The 16,360-nt window shown below is 50.8% G+C and overlaps 1 protein-coding gene across 3 annotated transcripts in view; it reads left to right on the top strand.

Annotated features, from left to right (window-relative positions):
* The window catches only part of DAGLB (diacylglycerol lipase beta), a 38,787-nt gene that overhangs the window by 13,962 nt on the left and 8,465 nt on the right, over positions 1-16,360 (top strand). For 2 of the 3 annotated variants that reach the window (XM_024357713.3, XM_063813987.1), the window contains 5 exons: positions 1,233-1,355; positions 3,588-3,715; positions 8,095-8,221; positions 9,374-9,457; positions 12,403-12,480. In XM_024357713.3, the coding sequence (XP_024213481.1) occupies positions 1,233-1,355; positions 3,588-3,715; positions 8,095-8,221; positions 9,374-9,457; positions 12,403-12,480 (540 nt within the window). The remainder of the gene's footprint in view (positions 1-1,232; positions 1,356-3,587; positions 3,716-8,094; positions 8,222-9,373; positions 9,458-12,402; positions 12,481-16,360) is intronic. The other variant, XM_024357714.3, reaches the window with a different exon arrangement.

Raw genomic sequence — 16,360 nt, forward strand, 5'->3', positions numbered from 1 at the left:
GCTGTTAAATTCCATACTGAGATGAGGTAAGGGAGGAAGAGTTCTCTGCTTATCCTGCACACCTGCCAGCCTCTCTTCCCACCTCTGTGCTATCCGACTTGGCACCATTCAGGGCTGGTCCTGGAGCCTGACACCAAGTCATAGCAGCAGCCTCCGTAGAGGGAAGAGGGAAGCTGTCCCCTCAGTAACTTAAAGAAGTGCTTAAACCTAGTCTTAAGATATCTGGAAGAGGGAAGAAGAGAAGCTGGTTATTTCTAGAGGATGTTGTAATCTACATCACAGGCAGAACTGATGGCTCAGTGGCTGAGTGGCCAGTATATTGTCTTTTTTTTTTTTTTGAGACAAGGTCTCGTTTTGTCACCCGGGCTGGAGTGCAGTGGCGCCATCTTGGCGCAACCTCCACCTCCTGTGTTCGAGAGATTCTCCTGCCTCAGCGTACTGAGTAGCTAGAGTACTACAATAGCTGGGATGACAGGCACCTGCCACCACGCCCAGCTAATTTTTGTATTTATAGTAGAGACGGGGTTTCACCATGTTGGCCAGGCTGGTCTCGAACTTCTGACCTCAGGTGATCCGCCCACCTCGGCCTCCCAAAGTGCTGAGATTACAGGCGTGAGTCACCGCACCTGGCAGTATATTGTCCATTCTTACGGGCTACAAGTACCCGGAGGTGATTGAGAATTCCTAATTCCTCCATTTCCTGGAGAAAAAGGACATGTCAGGCCCAAGAAGACTCACTGTCTGTTGCTTTCCCAGCTTGGGGTCCTTTATGAGGCTTGCCATACCCTGTGAGTATGAGTTTAGTCTCATAAATCTCTACCATCCACTGTGTTTCAACAAAACCTTCCCAGCATCTTGAGAAATGAGAGTATAAACGTGGGCTAAAATGGTGCATTGCTACAAAAACGGACAATTTATCCATTGATTTCTCCACTTTACAAAATATTTGAAGTAGATTAAAAATAGTTGAGTCACGTGAAGTGAAATTTTAAGACAGACGAATAGCATTTTTATATTCTCCAGTGGACTTGTCTGAGGGCAGGATGTGAAAACATATTCAGGTCACATAGAGAAGCACTCCTGCCAGGAGCAGTCTTTTTAACATACCTCTGTGTCTAGAAATGTCTCTGTGTGTGCGTGAATGCCTATCAACTATAGAAGACTGGATTTTAGGGAACCCGGGGGCGGTGCCTGCTGGGTTTTATGACAGGCCATTGTGGTTTCCCACCCAGGACACAGATCTGGTGCCCAGCGACATTGCGGCGGGCCTCGCCCTGCTTCATCAGCAACAGGACAATATCAGGAACAACCAAGAGCCTGCCCAGGTGGTCTGCCATGCTCCAGGGAGCTCCCAGGTGAGTCTGGCTTCATGGAGTGTCCAGTTCTGACACTTACACCTTTTGGTGGGTCTTCAGAATCATACAGCTAACCTATAGCAATTTCTTCCTCCCTTCCTTCCTTCCCCTTTCCCCTCCCCTCCGCTCCCCCTCCTCCCCTTCCCTCCACTCCCCCACCTTTTTTTTTTTTTTTTTTAAGACGGAGTCTCGCTCTGTCGCCCAGGCTGGAGTGCAGTGGCACAATCTCGGCTTACTGCAAGTTCTGCCTCCCAGGTTCACACCATTCTCCTGCCCCAGACTCCTGAGTAGCTGGGACTACAGGCGCCTGCCACCACACCTGGCTAATTTTTTTTCTTATTTTTAGTAGAGACGGGGTTTCACCGTGTTAGCCAGGATGGTCTCGATCTCTTCACCTCCTGATCTGCCCACCTCAGCCTCCCAAAGTGCTGGGATTACAGGCATGAGCCACCGTGCCCAGCCTCCCCTCCCCTTTTTTTCTTTTTCTTTTTTTGAGATGGAGTTTTGCTCTTGTTGCTCAGGCTGGAGTGCAATGACACAATTGGCTCACCACAACTTCCACCTCCCGGGTGATTCTCCTGCCTCAGCCTCCTGAGTAGCTGGGATTACAGGCGCATGCCACCACACTCAGCTAATTTTTTGTATTTTTAGTAGAGACGGGGTTTTGCCATGTTGGCCGGGCTGGTCTCAAACTCATGACCTCAGGTAATCTGCCTGCCTCAGCTTCCCAGGTGCTGGGATTACAGGCATGAGCCACCACACCGGGCCTATTTTTCATTTTTTTAACGTTTATTTTAGGTTCAGGGGTACATGAGCAGGGTTGTTACACCGGTAAACTCATGTCACGAAGGTTTGTTGTACAGATTATTTTGTCACCCAGCTACTAAGCCTAGGACCCTACAGCAGTTTCATTAGCAGCAGGGTTGGAATCTGATTGGTGGCTTCCACTGGTTGTATTGCATCACCTGTCAGGTGAGGCATCTTCGTATCACCTGGAGTTGAGGTAGTGGGAACCCATTCCTGGCCACTTTATCATCCATCATATCTTTATTTTTTATTTTATTTTTTGAGACAGAGTCTCTGTCACCCAGGCTGGAGTGCAATGGCATGATCTTGGCTCACTGCAACCTCTGTCTCCTGACTTCAAGCAATTCTCCTGCCTCAGCCTCCACAGTAGCTGGGACTACAGGCGTGCACCACCACGCCCAGCTAATTTTTGTATTTTTAGCAGAGACGGGGTTTCACCGTGTTGGCCAGGCTGTTCTCGAACTTTTAGCCTCAAGTGATTTGCTGGCCTTGGCCCCCCAAAGTGCTGGGATTACAGGCGTGAGCCACTGCATCCGGCCACATTTATCATATCTTTGAAGGCTTATGTTTTAGGAAATTTGCTGTTCAATTCTATGCATTAGAACAATTCCTCCTGGGATGGGGACTGCGATTCTCCCTGGGTGTGTTTGCTTTCTTCTCTGGGGCTGGGGGCAGAAGCAGTTCAGCTTTGCTTGGTGATAATTTTCCTGCCACAGGTTGTTATGTTTTTGAGAAAGAAAATTGCACGTAGACGGTATGTATCTTCGCTGCTCCGGGTTAAGCCACTCAGTTCTTGACAGCTCGTGTGTGGCAGCGGCATGGAAATGTACTAGTTTCAGGCATCTAGATAGGAAGCGCCGGCTCATTTCAGCAAAGACACCAGAGAAGTCACTGGAGTGTTTTTTACTGTTAACTTCCCCCGTGCTTGCTGTGTTCCTATAAAATGAGGAGTCAGGCCGGGCGTGGTGGCTCACGCCTGGCTTCCCAGCACTTTGGGAGGCCAAGGCAGGTTGATCACCTGAGGTCGGGAGTTCGAGACCAGCCTGGCCAACATGGTGAAACCCCATCTCTACTAAAAATACAAAAATTAGCCGGGTGTGGTGGCGGGTGCCTGTAGTCTCAACGACTTGAGAGGCTGAGGCAGGGGAATTGCTTGAACCTGGGAGGTGGAGGTAGCAGTGAGCTGACATTGTGCCACTGCACTCCAGCCTGGTGACAGAGCGAGACTCTGTCTAAAAAAAAAAAAAATGAGAAGTCCATGTCATCCTTATTGAAGGAGCAGTTTTGCCTGTGGGCGTCTGAGAGTTCTATTCAACAAAGGAGCAGGAAGAATCAGGAATGAGTTCAGGTTTCAGGTCTCAGTGTGTCGATCCTCTGTGTCAGGAGTTCCCTTAATAAACAGTAGTTTTTGTCCTTCTCTTGTAGGAAGCTGATCTGGATGCAGAATTAGAAAACTGCCATCATTACATGCAGTTTGCAGCAGCGGCCTATGGGTGGCCCCTCTACATCTACAGAAACCCCCTCACGGGGCTGTGCAGGATTGGTGGTGACTGGTGGGTTGGCACAGTCTGAGCCTCCATAGCCATATTTCCCTTAAAAAAAAACAGCTTTCTATTTTGAGATATTTCAAAAATTTGAAAGAACAGTGCAAAGAACTCCCATGAATCCTTTACCTAGAGTCACCAGCTGTGACTCATCTGGTCACATGCGCTGTATCTCTCTCTCTCTCCCTCTCTCTCCCCCTCCCTCCCTCCCCCCTGCATGCATATATATATATATATATATATATATATATATATATATATATATATGCACATGTATTTTTTTTTCCCCGAACCATTTTATTTTTCTCTTTTTGAGACAGAGTTTCACCCTTGCTGCCCAGGCTGGAGTGCAATGGCGTGATCTCAGCTCACCACAACCTCCGTCTCCCAGGCTCAAGTGGTGCTACTGGCTCAGCCTCCTGAGTAGTTGGAATTACAGGTGCCCGCCACCATGCCCGGCTAATTTTCATTTTTTGAGATGGAGTTTCACTCTGTCGCCCAGGCTGGAGTGCAGTGGCACAATCTGGGCTCACTGCAAGCTCCGCCTCCCTGGTTCACGCCATTCTCCTGCCTCAGCCTCCCGAGTAACTGGGACTACAGGCGCCCGCCACCACTGCTGGCTAATTTTTTGTATTTTTAGTAGAGATGGGGTTTCACCGTGTTAGCCAGGATGGTCTCAATCTCCTGACCTCGTGATCCGTCTGCCTCGGCCTCCCAAAGTGCTGGGATTACAAACATGAGCCACCACGCCCGGCCACACCCGGCTAATTTTCTATTTTTAGTAGAGACGGGGTTTCACTATGTTGGCCAGGCTGGTCTGGAACTCCTGACCTTGTGGTTCACCTGCCTCACCCTCCCAAAGTACTGAGATTACAGGCATCAGCCACCAGGCCCGGTCTCAGGTAATTTTTGTATGTTTAGTAGAGACAGGATTTCCCCATGTTGACCGGGCTGGTCTGAAACTCCTGACCTCAAGTGATCTGCCTGCCTCAGCCTCCCAGAGTTCTGGGATTACAAGGTGTGAGCCACTGTGCCCAGCCCCAGTAATACCCTTTTTAGCAATTTTTTTCTCCAATCCAGGATGATGCGTTACATCTAGTTGCTGTGTCTCTTTGGTCTCCTTCAAGTTTTAAGTTTCTCAGCCGTTCTTTCCTTTCATGATATTGACATTTTGAAGAGGACAGTGCAGATATTTTGTAGAAGGGCCTTCAATTTGCATTTGTGTGATGGTTTCCCCATGATTAGATTTATGTTTTGCATTTTTGGCGGGAATGGTCCATGACAACCATCCTTCCTAGTGTATCATATCAGGGGATACATGATGCCAGTTTGTCCCATTTCTGGTGATATTAACATTGATTGCTTGGCTGAGGTGGTGACTGCCAGCCTTGAGACCATTTAAATATCTTGTCCGAGGCCGGGCGTGGTGGCTCAGACCTGTAATCCCAGCATTTTGGGAGGTCGAGGCCAGCGGATCACTTGAGCTCAGGAGTTTGAGACCAGCCTGGGCAACCTGGCAAAACTCCATCTCACTAAAAATATAAAAATTAGCTGGGTGTAACAGTGTGTACCTGTAGTCCCAGGTGCTTGGGAGGCTGAGGCAGGAGAAACACTTGAGCCCAGGAGGCTGAGGTTGCAGTGAGCTGGGGTTGCGCCACTGTACTCCAGCCTGAGTGACAGAGCAAGACGCTGTCTTAAAAAATAAATTAAATAAATATATATGTCTATATCCCACCAGGTGCAGTGGCTCATGCCTATAATCCCAGCACTTTGGGAGGCCAAGGCGGGCTGATCACCTGAGGTCAGGAGTTCAAGACCATCCTGACCAACATGGTGACACCCCGTCTCTACTAAAAATACAGAAATTAGCTGGACATGGTTGCACACACCTGTAATCACAGCTACTCGGGAGGTTGAGGCAGGAGAATCGCTTGAACCAGGGAGTTGGAGGTTGCAGTGAGTGGAGATCACACCATTGCCCTGCAGCCTAAGCAACAGAGCAAGATTCTGTCTCAAAAAGAAAAAAAAAAAGAAACCAAAACAAAACAAAAAACAAGTAAGTAAATGTCCTATCCCTCTCTGAATTCTCATCTGGCAGTACAGCATCCATTGATTCTTGTCTGAATCACTTATTACCAGGATGGTGGCAAAATCATGATTTTTCTTTTTCTTTCTTTCTTTCTTTTTTTTTTTTTGAGACAGAGTCTCAGGATCCTGGCTCACTGCAACCTCCATCTCCCAGGTTCAAGTGATTCTCCTGCCTCAGCCTCCCAAGTAGCTGGGATTACAGGCCTGCACCACCATACTCGGCTAGTTTTTTGTAATTTTAATAGAGACAGGTTTTTGCTGTGTTGGCCAGGCTGGTCGAACTCCTGACCTCAGGTGATCCACTCGCCTTGGCCTCCCAAAGTGGTTGGATTACAAGCATGAGCCACCGCACCTGGCCAAAATTGTGATTTTTCTAAATTCATCATTTCTTCTACATTAATTGTCATTCTCCTATAAAAAAGAGCTTTTTATCCCTACATCTTACTGTCAATATGGATTTATAGATTCTTAAATTATTCAGTGGGTTGTAATTATGACTGTTCATTTTGTAGTAAGTACAGTGTTTATTTGATGCTCAAAATGTTCCAGATTTTGTCCTGCAGACTGGCTCCAGTGTTCTTTTCATATGACCCCATCATGTTCTGAGCACTTCCTAACCTCTGGATTTTGCTTTTTCTTTTTTTGGGACTGTTGCCCAGGCTAGAGTATAGGGGTATCATCACGGCTTACTGTAACACCATACCCTCAACCTCCTGGGTTCAAGTGATTCACCTGCCTCGGTCTCCCAAAGTCCTGGGATTACAGGTGTAAGCCACCACGCCTATGTACTTATTTTAAAGATCATGAGATTTTACTAATATCTTTTTTTTGTTTGTCTTTTAAGAGACGGGGTTCTCTCACCTCAGCCTCCCAAGTAGCTGGGACTACAGGCACGCACTGCCAGACCCAGATAATTTTTAAAAATGTTTTAAATTAATAAATTTCTTTTTAGAGACAGTTTTGCTTTGTGGCCCAGGCTGGTCTCCAACACTTGAGCGATCCTCCCGCCTCAGCCTCCCAAAGTGCTCATCATGGGTGTCAGTCTCCTGGCCCTGATATCTTTTAATTCTAGTCCAAAGCCACAGAGTTTCTCTTTGCTTCTCCACATCATGTCTGCAAAGAGAAGCTTGGCTCCCAGCAACATCAGCGTGAGTTACCCACGCTCAGTCCCCTAAGAAAATAGTTTCAGAATTGCTATACCCAGTTCCACTACAAAAAGGGCATCTGCTAAGTAGAGTTTGCGATTTGTTTGTAGTTTTTTTAGTTTTTATTTTTATTTATTTTAATTTAATTTAATTGTATTTTTTGAGACGGAGTCTCACTCTGTCACCTAGGCTGGAGTGCAGTGGCGCGATCTCAGTTCACTGCAACCTCCACCTCCCAGTTGCAAGCAAGTCTCCTGCCTCAGCGTCCCGAGTAGCTGGGATTACAGGCGCCTGCCACCACACCTGGCTGAGTTTTGTATTTTTAGTAGAGGTGGGGTTCCAGCACGTTGGCCAGACTGGTCTCGAACTCCTGACTTCAGGTGATCCACCTGCCTCGATCTCCCAAAGTGCTGGATTACAGGCGTCAGCCACCACGCCCGGCCTCTTTTTGTTTTTTAAACGTAGAGCACAGTACTCAAAAGTTACTTATATGATTTCTTATTTATTTTCTACGGAGTTGGCTGTGCTGTTCATTTGGACAGGTTTGCTTTACCTGCTTCTGTTGGCATTCAGTTTTAGGGACTTGCCCATCCTTGTTGATGAATTTTTTGAATATAGAAATCATTAACATGATGCCAGAAGTCAGAACTCTATCCAAGAAGTGTACACAGACAGGTATTATCTTTAATAAGCCATTCCGGGCCCAGTGCAGTGGCTCACGCTTATAATCCCAGCACTTTGGGAGGCCAGGACGGGCAGTTCGCCTGAGGTCAGGAGTTTAAAACCATCCTGGCCAACATGGCGAAACTCTGTCTGTACTGAAAATACAAAAACTAGCCGGGCATGGAGGTGCAGGCATGTAATCCCAGCTACTCAGGAGGCTGAGGCAGGGGAATCGCCTGAACCTGGGAGGCGGAGGTTGCGGTGACCTGAGATTGTACCACGGTACTCCAGCCTGGGTGACAGAGTGAGGCTCCATCTCAATCAATCAATCGATCAAATTAAGTTTTAAAAAGCCATTCCATGTCAGCCAGGCTAAGTCCTGAGAATTGTCCGCTCTGGTCCTCACGTCTCCGGGAACATGTGGCAGTGAGGATGGACGTTCCTTGCTAAGTGGCTCTGTTCGGCACGGTAACGTCTTTGTCCTCTTTTTAGCTGCAGAAGCAGAACCACAGACTATGACTTGGTCGGAGGCGATCAGCTCAACTGTCACTTCGGCTCCATCCTGCACACCACAGGGCTGCAGTACAGGGACTTCATCCACGTCAGCTTCCATGACAAGGTGTGGACGCTGCAGACAGCGGCTCTTCACTTCTTTTGGGTCCTGGAGCCGTTAGAGATTCTGATGGAAGTTATGAATTATTCTTCCCGTAATTCATAGACACACAAACACACTTCTAAGTCCTGTGTACTATTTCAGAGGGGCCACAGACCCTGGGGGAGCCACACAGATGCCCTGGTGCAGGTTCAGAACCCAGGTTTCACATAAGATAGAGACATCTTCATCAGAGATAGCGCGCTATGTTTCTTACCTCGCCCTTCTGTTGAGGAGTGAAATCCCTCAGTATTAATGCCGCATGGCCTTCTGGGATTCGTATCGTCGTCCTGGGTTGTGAGTGCCATCAGTAGTGTAGCGTAGCAGGTCTGGCACTCTGGGGGGGTCACTGTCACCTTGGGAGAAGCTGCAAAAGCCAGCTGTGGGCTGGGCACAGTGGCTCACGCCTGTAATCCCAGCACTTTGAGAGGCCGAGGCAGGTGGATCATAAGGTCAGGAGTTCGAGACCAGCCTGGCCAATATGGTGAAACCCCATCTCTACTAAAAATACAAAAATTAGCTGGGCGTGGTGGCGGGTGCCTGTAGTCTCTGCTGGTCGGGAGGCTGAGGCATGAGAATCACTTGAATCCGGGAAGCGGAGGTTACAGTGAGTTGAGATTGCGCCATTGCACTCCAGCCTAGGTGACAGAGCAAGACGCCATCTCAAAAAAAAAAGCCAGCTGTGCGTGGCTGCAGTGCTGGGTGTTCAGTGTCGCTCGCTGTCTCTCCAGGTGATTCTCATAGGCACCGCAGCGGGAGGCCTGCTGGCGCAGATCGGCGGCTCTCCCACTTTGCTGCCCAATAGAACCTCTTGAGGAGCTTTTAACACTGCTGAGGTCCAGGCCGCACCCTGGGCCAGTTCAATCCGAATCTCTGGGGAGGTCAGAGAGAGGCTAAGAAAACAAAGATCCTTTTTCATGTAGAGCAGCATGGTTTATGAAGGCCAGTCCTTGCCAGAGTGGGTCCCACTGTGTAGTGAGCGTGAGTGGAGAGGCGGTGTCCCCTCCTCTCCGTGCCGCAGGACTTGGGCTGTCATTGCAGACACTGCAGGGCTCCGACTTTGCGTGCTGGTGCGTGTGTTCACTGTTTAGGCCCCATGCTTGTTTCTTGCTCCTGCAGGTTTACGAGCTGCCATTTTTAGTGGCTCTGGATCACAGGAAAGAGTCTGTTGTGGTCGCTGTGAGGGGGACCATGTCTCTGCAGGTAATGTTGGAACCTGACTTTCCAGCCCTGGGAGTGGGGTGCGGGAGCGGGAGCCCACAGCTGCTCGGCTGGGGAAAACCGTCAGTAACCGCATGAGACACAGGGGAAAATGGTGAGGACAGAAAATGAGGATGTGAGCCCGGGGTTGGGAAATACTCCCTTTGCAAAAAGGGATGAAGCTGTTTCATCTTCACTGAGAACTGTCAGCAGCAGAGCGGCCAGCAGGTTGGCCCCCCGGCCACAGGAGCTCCCAGAGGGCACCTGCTTGACCCCTTCCTGCCTAACTTCCCTGAGCCCAGCCAGGCCCCACACCCGGGAGCCCTCCCGGGGAATTTCTGCACCAGAGCCAGATGGCGGCAGTGAGTCAGTCTTGCTGCAGAGAGTCACGCCCCTGGCCACCAGCCCTGCTGCAGGCTCCCGGTTTGGATCCTCACAGGCCCTCGTGGCCTGCCGTTCTCCAGGTGAGGCCAGGACTGCCGACATCCATCCCCAGCCCATGGCCCCTCTTCTGTCTTCCTCAGTCCATACTCCTGGGCCCCTTGGAGATGCCAGGCGATGCTTTCCTTGTCAAAGCTTTCTTCTCTCCATTCCGGTTTCCTCCTGGCCACTCCTCAGTCTCACTTCCCGTTCTTCTCTGCTGACCCAGAAAATGAGTTGAGACTCCAGAGCCTGTGCGCTCAGCCCTCTTCTGCTCCTGACTGGCTCTGGGGTAGCCCCCCCAAGTCCAGGGCCAGGACCCCAAACTTGCATCTTCAGGAGCCATCTGTGGGTCTCCCGGGAGGCACCAGAGAAGCCACACTTCCCACAGGGCTGCTCCTCCCGGGGGGCGCCCTGTTCACGTCAGCTCTGCCATCGTCCCCCCGTTGCCCATTTAAGAAGCAGTAGCGCCTGTAATCCCAGCACTTTGGGAGGCCGAGGCGGGTGGATCACAAGGTCAAGAGATCGAGACCATCCTGTCCAACATGGTGAAACCCCGTCTCTACTAAAAATACAAAAAATTAGCCAGGCATGGTGGTGGGCTCCTGTAGTCCCAGCTACTCAGGAGGCTGAGGCAGGAGAATCACTTGAACCTGGGAGGTGGAGGTTGCAGTGAGTCGAGATTGCACCACTGCACTCCAGCCTGGAGACAGAGTGAGACTCCGTCTCAAAAAAAAAAAAAAAAATCAGCCGGGCATGGTGGCGGGAACCTGTAATCCCAGATAGGAGGCTGAGGCAGGAGAATTGCTTGAACCCGGGAGGTGGAGGTTACAGTGAGCTGAGATTGCGCCATTGCACTCCAGCCTGGCGACAGAGCGAGACTCTGTCTCAAAAGAAGCAGTGGCGTCGTCTGTGGTTTCTGTGCGCCCTGTCTGCTGTGTGTGAACTTCCTGCCCCAGCCTATGTGGCCCTCTCTCCATTTCCAGCGCCATGGCCCCGCTTTTGGCCCCAGTCCTCTAGCTTCCCATCTCCGTCCTTGTCTAGTATCATCTCCCCAGTCTGTTTGATTGTTTGTTTGTTTCTAAGACAGGGTCTCGCTCTGTTGCCCAGGGTGGAGTACGATGGTACAGTCAGCTCACTGCAGCCTCCACCTCTTGGGCTCAAGTGATCCTCCTGCCTCAGCCTCTCAAGTAGCTGGGAATACAGGCATGTGCCACTACACCCAGCTAATTTTTTCTATTTTTGTAGAGACAGGATCTCACTATGTTGCCCAGGCTGGTCTTGGACTCCTGGGCTATAGCCATCCACTCACCTCAGCGTCTGTCCATTGTCCTGTCCACCAAGGACTCACTCCAGAACACGGATCGGATCTTACCGTCCTGCTCAGATACCTCCAGTGGCTTCCCATTGCCTTTATGGATTTATCTTTAAATGTTCTTTTTTTAATTCCAACTTTTATTTTAGATTCAGAGGGTACATGTGCAGATTTGTAGCTGGGTATACTGTGTGACGCTGAGGTTTGGGGTACTGTTGATCCCGTCTCCCAGGTACTGAGCATAGTACCCAGTGGTTAGGTTTTCATTCCTTCCCCTGCCCTCCTCTAGTAGCCCCAGTGTCTATTGTCCCCTCTTTGTGTCCATGAATACCCAATGTTGAGCTTCCACCGTCGCATCAGACCATGCGGTGTTTGCTTTTCTGTGTCTGCGTTAATTTGCTGAGGATGATGGCCCGCAGCTGCATCCGTTGCTGCAGAGGATGTGATTTTGCGCTTTTCTATGGTTGGGCCCACTGTCTTTAACATCAAGTTTGTGTTTCTTATCACAGCTCTGGGTGCTTTACCCAGCAGCCTCCCCCATGCCCACTCCGCAGCCTGGACGCTGGTGCCGGGGCCTCCAGCCCAGCAGCACAGCACTCGCCTGTGGACCTTTTCAAATATGGCTGGTGTGGAGCCGTGCCCAGGGCCCCAGCCAGCGGGTCCTGCTGCCCCTGTGGGGAGGACGCCGCCTGTCCTCTCTGCTTTCACAACAACCTCTTCCTTCGGGTCTGGCTGTGGCGTCACCTCCTCCAGGGAGCCGCCCCTGCGCCTGGGCTGTGCCCCATCCTCTGACTCGGCACCGCCTGGCCCTTGCTGTGGTGCTAGTCTAGGCCTCCTCCTCTCCACGGTTTCACCTGTTACGGGGCTCCTGAGGACGGGAACCAGGCTTTGTTCAGAACCCTGGTACAGGTTCTGTGCCACGGGGTCCTTAGAATATGTGTGTGTGATGGGGAAGGCGCAGGGCGTGTCTTAGGCACACTCCATGGTCCCCTCCACCCTTCACGCCTGGCCCAGAGCTGGTCGTGCCATCAGGGCCCTCAGGAGCCACCGCTGGGTTTCCCTCTTTAGTTTAGGGTTCAGTCCCAGGACTGAACTAGGAGACGGTGCCATCCCCGCCATGCTCCACAGAAGTGTCAGGAGCAGGGACCACCTGTCATTCTCCTACCCTGCCCATCACAGGCTGACGGCCGCTTCTGCAACGCCCTTTTTACAGGATGTCCTTACGGACCTGTCAGCGGAGAGTGAGGTGCTGGACGTGGAGTGTGAGGTGCAGGACCGCCTGGCACACAAGGTATGAGTGCGGACTCGTGTGTCTTTCCTGTGAATGCTGACCACACAGCAGATGGGCGCCTCAGGCCAGGGACTGCACAGAGCCCGCGCTGCCTGTTCTTCCCGCGCTGCCTGTGCCTCCCGCGCTGCCTGTTCCTTCTGTGCTGATTCTCACAGCAGCCCTGGGAGGCTGTGGGATTTCGTTTGTCCTAAGAGAGAGAAGCCTGTTCAGAGAGAGCGAGTGCCTTGCCCAAAGTCGCGTGGCTACTGGAATAAGTAGCAGGTTGGGCATTTGAGCCCAGCTCTGTGGCTTTTCCTTCTCTCTGTGTGTGTTTTCTGAGAGGCAGTCTCCCTGTGTTGCCCAGGCTGGTCTTGACCTCTTGGGCTCAAGTAATCCTCCTGCCTCAGCCTCCCAGAGTATTGGGATTACGGGCGTGAGCCACCACACCCAGCCTCTGAATTCATTCAGGTGGTACATTCTCATGGTGAAGAACAGCTTCATCAAAGCTCAGAGCAGCAGAGAGTGCGCACCAGGCCCTCAGGAGGCAGGCCCACCCCACGGGCGCTCTGCCGGGTCATTCACATGTTCTCTGTGCAGATGGCAGATGGCACGGTGCCAGGCTTACAGTTTCATGCTCACTGTGCTATGGGTGTGAGGCTGCCTCAGCTCCTCCCGAAGGAATGAAAACCCCCTGCCCAGAGTAGAGGGGTAGGGGTTTCTAGTTTTGGGGGCTTCCTGTAACTGTGGTGAGATATTCCTGACACACATTGGTCAGTTTCACTGTTCGGTGGTCGTTAGTGTGCAGTTCCGGGCATCCAGTGCGTTCCCAGTGCCGTGTACCCGTGTCCAGTCCCACACCCCCAACACAAGCTCTGAACCCATCCCCACTCACTTCCGCTTCCTCCCTTCCACGGCCTCTGGGAACCTCTGTTCTACTTTGTCTCTATAAGTCGTCTCTTCTGGGAACCCCACAGAAGTGGAATCGTACAGGATTTGTCCTTTTGTCACTGGCCTGTTTCTTTTCTTTTTTTTTTTTTGAGATGGAGTCTTGCTCTGTCGTCCAGGCTGGAGTGCAGTGGTGCCATCTCAGCTCACTGCAACCTCCGCCTCCCAGGTTCAAGCAATTCTCCTGTCTCAGCCTCCCAAGTAACTGGGACTACAGGCGCACGTCACCACACCCAGCTGATTTTTTGTATTTTTAGTAGAGACGGGGTTTCACCATGTTGGCCAGGCTGGTCTCTATCTCTTGACCTCCTGATCCCCCCACCTCAGCCTCCCAAATTGCTAGGATTACAGGCGTAAGCCACCGCACCTGGACTGTTTTTGTTTCTGAGACAGGGTCTTGTTCTGTCACCCAGGCTTGAGTGCAGTGGTGTGATCATAGCTCACTGCAGCCTCCATCTCCCAGGTTCAAGTGATCTTCCCACCTCAGCCTCCCAAGTAGCTGGGATTACAGGCGTGTGCCACCATGCCTGGCTAATTTTCTACTTTTTATTTTGTAGAGATGGGGTCTCTCTGTGTTGCCCAGACTGGTCTTGAATCTCCTGGGCTCAAGCAGTCCTCTTGCCTCAGTCTCCCAAAGTGCTGGGATTGCAGGCGTGAGCCACCACGCCCGGCCCTTTGCTGTCTTTTTTGTATGCCAGTTCACAAAAGACTCCAGTTTGCCCATTACTGTGTGAGGAAAGGAGGAACTGTAAGCCTTAGTACAGAGATGCCCCAGAAACCCGTCAGGGGCCAGGGGGCTTGGCCTGGGTGGATCTGCTCAGGCAAAGGCTTTATGTGACCACAAGCTGAGGATCCCCGGCTTGGCTGGCAGCTGAGGCCCCCACGTGCTGGGTTCATATTTTAGTGACAGTTCATCCCTTGGGTCGGGAAGGCTGCCGCTGAGGGCCTGTCCTGTCCTCTTGGCTTCATTTGTTCCAAATCACGCTGAGTTTGGCTCTGACGCTGTCCACGGTAATCGGACTCCAAACCTGTGTGGCCGAAAGGGCTTTGGCATTTGTTGTTGGAGGTGCGCCGGGGAGGCTCGCCAGCAGCAGCTTAGTCCACGTCCTGCTGGGCTCTGCCTGCCCAGCACCAGCCACAGGGTAGGTGCCCAGTGAGTGTGGCCTGGAGTTGACTGCATCCCGCCGTCACAGGAGTGAGAAAGGGCATCTGGTGATTTGTTAAGAAGTGCTGTCAGGGCCGGGTGCAGTGGTTCACACCTGTAATCCCAGCACTTTGAGGTCAGGAGTTTGAGACCAGCCTGGCCAACACGGTAAAACCCCATCTCTACTGAAAATACAAAAATTAGCCGGGTGTGGTGGTGAGTGCCTGTAATTCCAGCTACTCAGGAGGCTGAGGCAGGAGAACCGCTTGAACCTGAGACTCCATCTCAAAAAAAAAAAAAAAAAGGAAGTGCCATCTGAATGCACACAGAGTGTTGAAGCCTTTTTAAAAATTTTCTTATATGATGGCTGGGTTCAGCATTCTACTTGCAGAATTATTTAATTCTTAGAAACTTGTAGTTGCAGCCAGGTGCGGTGGTTCACGCCTGTAATCCCAGCACTGTGGGAGGCCGAGGCGGGTGGATCACGAGGTCAGGAGATGGAGACCATCCTGGCTAACACGGTGAAACCCCGTCTCTACTAAAAATACAAAAAATTAGCCGGGTGTGGTGGCGGGCGCCTGTAGTCCCAGCTACTCAGGAGGCTGAGGCAGGAGAACGGCGTGAACCCGGGAGGTGGAGCTTGCAGTGAGCCAAGATTGAGCCACTGAACTCCAGCCTGGGCGACAAAGCGAGACTCCGTCTCAAAAAAAAAAAAACAAAAAAAGAAACTTGTAGTTGGATTAGAGATGATCAAAAACCATCTCCCATCTTCTGTGGGATTTCCTCCACCCCGTCCTATTAGAATCGAAGCTGCACGGGACAGGGGCCAGGCCCGCTTTTCTCCGAGCCCAGCACAGGAGCACACTGAGGAAGCATTTTGAAGATATTTTTGATTGACAGGGTCATTTCTTCCCTGGCACTGCTTCTCTTTTTAAAAAAATTTTTGAGGGCTTAACTGCGTGTAGGGAATGGCTTTATTTTTTTTCTTTTATTTATTATTATTATTATTATTATTTTTTTTTTTTTTGAGACGGAGTCTCGCTCTGTCGCCCAGGCTGGAGTGCAGTGGTGCAATCATAGTTCACTGTAACCTTGAACTCCTGGGCTCAAGTGATCCTCCTGCCTCAGCCTCCCAAAGTGTTGGGATTACAGGCATGAGCCACCTGCTTAATTTTCAAGAAGCCTATTTCAGAGGACAGATGTATATGTTAGAAAATTTTAAATTTTTGCTGGGCACAGTGGCTCACACCTGTAATCCCAGCACTTTGGGAGGCTGAGGCAGGTGGATCACGAGGTCAGGAGTTCGAGACTAGCCTGGCCAACATGGTGAAACCCTGTCTCTACTAAAAATACAAAAATTAGCTGGGTGTGGTGGTGCATGCCTGTAATCTCAGTTACTCAGGAGGCTGAGGCAGGAGAATTGCTTGAACCCAGGAGGCAGAGGTTGCAGTGAGCCGAGATCACCCCATTGCACTCCATCCTGGGCAACAGAGCGAGACTGTCATTCATTCATTCATTCATAAATAAATAAATAAAATTTTGTTTACTTTTTGAAGTTAAAGCCAAACCTGACCACCCTAAAACTCACTTCTGATGGTTTAGTTTTACCTTTGCGGGAACAGTGGATGCTTATCAGTGTCTTTGATTCGGAACTTCGTGGATTTTGTAGTTGTTTTAGAGAAATGGGGTCTTGCTATGTGGCCCAGGCTGGTCTCAACCTCATGCGTTCAAGTGATCCTCCTGCCTCAGCCTCCCAAATAGCTCGGATTGTAGGTGTGAGCCACTTGGCACAGCTGTAGAACTTTATGTTTA

Source organism: Pan troglodytes, chromosome 6 (assembly GCF_028858775.2).
Source record: "Pan troglodytes isolate AG18354 chromosome 6, NHGRI_mPanTro3-v2.0_pri, whole genome shotgun sequence".
NCBI classification, from domain to species: Eukaryota; Metazoa; Chordata; class Mammalia; order Primates; family Hominidae; genus Pan; species Pan troglodytes.